The sequence below is a fragment of the Trichosurus vulpecula genome, chromosome 6, assembly GCF_011100635.1.
Source record: "Trichosurus vulpecula isolate mTriVul1 chromosome 6, mTriVul1.pri, whole genome shotgun sequence".
NCBI classification, from domain to species: Eukaryota; Metazoa; Chordata; class Mammalia; order Diprotodontia; family Phalangeridae; genus Trichosurus; species Trichosurus vulpecula.
Window position 1 is genome coordinate 258,307,950 of NC_050578.1, and position 6,505 is coordinate 258,314,454.

A 6,505-nucleotide genomic window follows, 5' to 3' on the forward strand; every position below is an offset into this window, starting at 1 on the left:
AACAGGTAAATCCTCCTGATTCCCCAGACACTGAATCTCCTCTCCAAGGCAGCTTACACTCCGATGGGTCCAGCGGCGGCAGCAGTGGAAACACGCACGATGACTTTGTCATGGTTGACTTTGTAAGTTGCCGCCACTCCTTCATGCCTTTTGTCACCTCTTGTCACAAACCTGTAGTGGTCCCACAATTCACAAAGCTTGATAAGTGGTTCAAAGAAACCTCGGTTCCATTGGCAGGGACAGTGCCACCATGCACCGAGTAGACAGGGATGGAGTTTATTATGACCAGAAGTTTTCCTTGCCTCCAGCTCCAATGGCAAGTTGTGAGACTGGTCCTCTAGTGGGGGCCTGTCACTGCTTCTGTCCCAGAAGCCTTTGAGCTTGGTGTAGGCTCTGTCACAGCTGTTGTGTGACTGCTGCAGTAACCTCCATGCCACCGTGAGGCATTGTGAGAGGCGCCACCAGAAAACACAGGAACAGGTCCTCCCCCACCATCCTGAGTGATGTGTAGTGAGTACAAGGACTGACTTGGGGTGCTAGATACACAGCATCAGAGGAGCCAGGGAGCCCCTCCCAAGGCCCATTCCTTCTTGGATCCGGGCCTGCTTGTTGGAGGATTAAGAAAGAAGCATTCTCAGGATGGGTTTTTGGGCTCTTTTCTATAAGGAAGTAAAAGCAGATCTTTAGAGAATTTAACCATTAGCATCAGTTTAGTTAAGCTTGTGCTAATGGTACTAAGGTTAAAAAGAGAAAAGAACTCTTTTGAAAGCAAGAGCAAAAGTTTAAGAAGAGGCCTCAAGGGAAAAAAGTCTTCCAAGTGAGCTCTGGAGGTGAGAGCATGGAAAGGAAATGGACTCACATGTTGTCTCTGTTTCCCTCTGAGATCCAAGAGAGGGTCTGACATCTGCTCGTCTCGCTTTTGTTTTTAAAGAAGCCAGCCTTCTCAAAGGATGACATTCTGCCCATGGATTTAGGGACCTTCTATCGGGAGTTTCAGAATCCCCCCCAGCTGAGCAGCCTCTCCATCGACATTGGGGCTCAGTCCATGGCTGAAGACCTGGTATGAAAACCTGACTCTACCCTAATGTCCCAAGAATCAGAAATCTAGAGCTGGGAAAAATCTTAGCGTCTGTCAGCGAGCACTGTCCCCTCATGCTACAAAGGAGGTTGTGCAGCTTACCCAAGACCACACAGAAAGTCAATTGCAGGTCGTGGAGAGAGAGAGGGACAGATAGACACACACAGACACACACCCCCATCCAGCCTGACAGGAGTTCTGCCCCCCCCCCCCCAAAAAAATGTTAGAGACAAAGACCAGGACCTGTTCCATGCCACAGTCTCATTTCCCCAAACTTTTTCTCTGTTGCAGCATCCTCCTCTCGCTTTCTGGAACACATCTCCCACTTTCCCATGACCTCTCTCAGGGCTACTTAAAGCCACATGCTTTTGTTCCTCTACCCTTTTCCCTAAGTCATAGCTCCTTGCATTTAGCCGTCTAAATTCAGAGACAGTCAGCTTTCCAAGAAGCCTAGCCAGCCAGATTCCCCCACGGAAAGAATGTCTTGGTGCCCTGAGTAAAAGCAGTCCGACCCTTCACCAGGAGCGATAGTTTGCTGGTGTCTTAGAGGATTCTGAGCCCCACGAGCAAGGTTTCCCATTGAGAAGCTGGATGGGCACATGCTCGGGTTCTGAGCCGCGTTATTGATGGGTCTGCTTCACGGAGTAGCCTAGAGAGCCTGCAGCCAGGCAGTGCATAGGGCAGCCCCTCTGAGCGTCACACACTGGTCCTTAGACAGTGGACAGGCCATTCCTCAGTGGGCTTCATGCCTTCAGTGACACGAGCCTGGAGGCCTCGCCCAGGATCTAGAGTGGGCAGTGAGTGAGTGCAGGGTTGACAGCAGCATCAGGAGCTTTGCCATATGGCTAGGGCAGTGGGAAGACAGCTGTGCTGGTGCTGGAGCCAAGCTAAATGTGATGGTCACACAGGCTGGCCTTGAGGCTCAGGACCTTGGAGCCTCCCAGATCCCGATGGAGCCTTGGACAACAGCGAGGCTATGGCTCCTCTTACCACCGCCACCCCCTCCCCCGCAAAAAAAAAAACTAAGGAGAGGTGTCAACCATGACCCTGACCCGAGTGTCATAGAACACCCTGGGAAGTCACCTAGGCCCTTCCCCTGCCTCCATGCAGCCTGGCACATAAAGCCTTTGAGACATAGCCAGTTCTCAGCTTGGCTCGGAAATCCAACCCAGACCCTCCCTGGCCCTAAGTGTTTGTGATACTGAAACCCCTTCCTATTATGTCATCCATGGAGAGAGGGACCAGCTGGTCGGGATCTGTTTTTTCCCCCATACATACATGAAAAATGGCTCATTTGCCCTTTGGCCGCCTCCTCTGGGAAGAAAGGGGCCCAGCTCCTTTTGCATTTCCTCACAGTTCTATTATTTAGGACTTTAATCCTTTTTATCATGGTCTTCTCCGATTTCCCAAGCTCTTAGGAAAGTGCCCCCCGTGTCCCGGTTATGTTCTGTGTCCTCATCTTTGACCTCGTGGTTGTGTGGCGGCGGTCAGTGTGCAGGCCCCCGAGTCATCCTCTCCTAGACTCTGAGGCCTCCGCAGTTTTACAGCTTAGAGAATAGACGTTCTCTGCCGGCCTCGGCTGCCTCTTCTCCAGTCTCCTCGCCTTCCTCTTCTTGCCCTGCCCACCCTCCCAGCATTGTGCATTATGACAATAATCTATGGGGGAGGGGGGTGTTAAGGATGACGCCCTAAACTCTTAGTCTCTGCTTAGGGCTGACTGTGCCTTGGTGTCAGCATGAGCCAGGCGGTTCCGGGTGGCTCTGACCCAGGACGGCTGCAGCACCCCACAGGATGTGAGCGCCCCTGATCTTTCTCCCTTCCTTTTCAGGACTCGCTCCCCGAAAAACTGGCTGTGCATGAGAAGAATGTCAAAGAGTTCGATGCCTTTGTGGAGACCCTGCAATAAAGTCGGCATCGTCCCCACCCCCCAGCAGCAGCAGCAGCCCCTTTCTTGGACACCCCTGAGGATAGAGACCATTCCACCTCTCTCTCTCTCTTCTCTCCCTCTCTCTCATTTGTTATTTATTCAGCTTCAATCCAGGCCAGGGGGTGGAAGGCAGAGGGAAGGGGCTTCTCCATTCCTGCCCCAGTCAAACCCAGGGGCCAGCATTGAAGAGGGCCCAGTCCCTGCAGCATTTGAATTCTGGGTTGTAACCTAAGCACAGCTGGTGAAAAAGGGGGCTTCCCCACCTCCCCCAAGGGTCTGCTTCTCAGTGTATATTCTACCAAGGGTCTTTCCCACGCCTGCCTAGAGCAGAGCATTCCGACCTCAGCCCCTCCTGCTCAGCCTGCTGAACATCACCATCCAGTTTGGCCTGTAGAGTTATGGACCTTCCACACCTGTCCCCTGGGTATTGTGGCTCTATGTAGGGCTGAGGACACCCCACCGCTACCCCAGTGTCCCAGGAACAAGAAAGGCAAGAGGGCAGTCCAGTGCGGCAGTACCACACATGGTGCAGAGGTGGCATTTTACTTTGCCATCCCTCAGTACTCTGCCCACTAGACAAAAGAGCTGTGTGTTTCTGGCTGCTCTCTGTTCTGGGAGGGCTGACCGAATAGCCCAGTGCAGTCTGTCTCCCAAGTAGTATAAATGCTTTCATGACACTATGCAAGGCTGCGTTGGACTGCCTTGAACGACTTGTCAGGTTACCTGTCCCCTGCTCCTGACCCACGGTTGTAAATAGAAACTCAGCCTCCTACTTTGTTAGGGTTGTGTCGTTGGGCCTCATAGACCAGGATTCTCCTCTTTCTTTTCCCTTCCTCTCCTGTCGCTGCTCTGTGCTTAGAGATAAGCATCAAACAGTAAATATTTATTGCTTTAAGAGAAATGAGATTATTTTTTAAAATGCATTTGATGTGGACTATTTTGACCCAACTGTGGCTCTGGGAAGGCTGGGTCTTTCCTCTGCCCAGCAGGGCCCTCTTAAGATGCCAGAAGCGGCCCTGGGACCTCTCGTCTCCATCAGATGCATTGAGGACAGAGGCCTAGGGATAGCTGTGGACTTGGGAACACTCTCCATTTCCCAGAATTGCTGTGTTTCAACTGAGCCCCCCAGACACCAACTTCTTGCAAGTGTGGGGGTCTCCCCACCCCTTCCAAGAAACTCTTTTTTGCTGGCTGAGATTGCAGAGTTTTCTTCCTAATGCCACGCTAGCTCCATGACAAAATGGCAGCCGCTGTGCTAAAATGGATGAGGCACGAGGACTCTGCCTTTGAGAGGCAAGGCCTTCAGTGCTGTGCCATATCCCAAAGCCCCAGGCCCCAAGTGCTTTTGGCTGCCTTAGGGGGTTCCCCAACAGGCCTAGGTATTCCTGCTACTACTGGTGGCCTCTGATCCTGGGTGATTACGACTTTCTTCCTCCTGTCCACCTCTAGAGCCATCCAAAGGGGCCAGGAACTTGAGCTTGAAACATCGGTCATGGGACAAGGGGGTGAACACTTCTTCCACTCCCAGCCTCCACCTCTGAATCTAGAAGACAAGACATTGCCCCGTTGCTTGCCAGTTGGATCCAAAGCCAGGCGTGGGGTTGACCCAACCTTTCTAGTTGTTATTCGGCTGCCTCTCACTGCCAGGCGTTACCTGTGTGACATTGTCCCCACTTCCACTCCTTCCATGTAGGGACTATGGGCCATTCTCCAAGGTGGATGAAGCCTTCTAGGCCTTGGTGCATGTAGGTCCTGAGGAAGCAGCCGCCAAATGGAACAGATGGCTTTCTCAAATCTTTCATTGTAAGCTGCATGTGACAGAAATGCTCTGACCTGCATGTTCTGCCGCCCCAGTTTGAGCTAAGCCCTGTGCCCTGTTGATCACCTAGCTGGCCTGGATTTTTGTGCATGATGTCTGCTACTAGGAAGACAGGAGTGACCTCAGTGGTGATGGGAAGGGGACAACTCACAGGTAGATTTCACTTAACCCTCCTGTCATTAGAGGCTAGGTTTCTCCCAGGCTTGAGGGTACAGTCCAAGGCAGTCTTGGCCCTAAGTCATTCTTGATCCAGAGGACAAAGGTGAGCACAACCACAGAGTCGATCCAATGGTTTTGGTTCAGTGTAGGACAACCCTACAAGTATTGGTCCATGAGTTGGCTACACCAATTTGACCCCAGGGCTGTTCAAGGAGGGAGGTAACATGGACCTTGGAAACATTTTCCCCATCTCTGGACTTCTTCCAGCTCTTGGTTGGTCAGCTCCATAGACACCACCTCTGACCAGCTTCCCCATGGCCCCCGCATGAAAATGCTGTGGTATCCTAGCCGGGAGCACTGTCAGTACAGATGCTGCCCTCTGCAGGCAGTAAGTGGCTGTTCTCCTTGCCAGTTTGCTCAGTGGCTGAAGGAGCTGAGAGTTAAAATCTCACCAGTACTGAGCAGTAGCTTCAGACAAAGCCCATGGCAGGTGGCATATTCCAGCCCTAGTATGTTAGCCTTGCCCGATGCCAAGAGATTCGGGCCCTGGACGGGTTCTTGGGCTCTGTATGTCTTCCTGAGGTCAGTCTAGCAGGTGTCAGCATATCCAGGGCAGACCTGGCTGGTGACTAGCCATTCAGATGCCCAACCTGGACAGGAGCATCTTCACCCCTTCTCTGGTTTGAAAACATTGAGCTGTTACTTTCAAATATATTCTCGAGAAGTTTCCAATAAAATTTTTCTGTACACAATGAAGTCCTTTTCTTCCTTCTCCCTTGGCCAGGAACCCCTCCATTCCTAGAAGGTATTCTGACCGGGACAGACCCTGCCTGTTGTGAGAGGCACACAGCTGATGGGTGGGTTTTGAAGGCTTAGTGCCTAGTCCTCAAAGGATAGAAAGAGCCACAGCAGAAAGCCAGGGGCCCTGGAGCTTGTCATCGATGTGGACATTAGACCACGGTGTAAAGGGATGTAGCGTCAGAGATGAGAAGGAAGCCAAAAGGGCTGAGCCCTGCTTTCTGTCTGAGCCCTGGGTCTAACCCAAGAGCAGCTGCCAATGCTGGCCTACATAGCCAGCAAGCATGAGAGTGGACTTTACTGTAGTCCTTGCCCTTCCCTGGGGAAACGGCTGCCCAGCCAGCACAGAGCAGCTCCTGCTTCTTGTGTTTGCCTGGAGAGCTGGAACCTGAAGCAAATGAGTTCTTGTGGGAAGCAGAGTCCCTCTCTTGGCTCATTTGTGCCCTTGTGTGCTCCAGCCCCAGAAGGACAGGAGGCCCATCAAAGCTTGCTCAGAGAGAGGCTGCAGGTTGGAGGAAGCTGGCCCTACCCTGTTCGTGTTCAAGATCGTGGCAGTCACATCCTACAGCCCATGCAAACAGGCCTGCAGAAGCTGTTCTTTGGAAGGCACTCCACCCCTGCCTCTGAGAACCCCCAGCTTGCTTCCCTCAAGGCTCAGCTCATGGGCTCCCTCCTGCAGTATACACTGTTTCCCTCAAACAGAATGTAAGCTCTTTGAAGCTAT

At 52.3% G+C, this 6,505-nt stretch overlaps 1 protein-coding gene across 3 annotated transcripts in view; it reads left to right on the forward strand.

Moving 5' to 3' along the window:
• ATG13 (autophagy related 13) overlaps positions 1-5,735 on the forward strand; it is a 35,836-nt gene extending 30,101 nt beyond the window's left edge. For all 3 annotated transcript variants that reach the window (XM_036763159.1, XM_036763157.1, XM_036763158.1), the window contains 3 exons: positions 6-122; positions 932-1,060; positions 2,907-5,735. In XM_036763159.1, coding sequence (XP_036619054.1) covers positions 6-122; positions 932-1,060; positions 2,907-2,984 — 324 coding nt within the window. In that variant the 3' untranslated portion in view covers positions 2,985-5,735. The remainder of the gene's footprint in view (positions 1-5; positions 123-931; positions 1,061-2,906) is intronic.
• Positions 5,736-6,505: the final 770 nt, after the last annotated feature.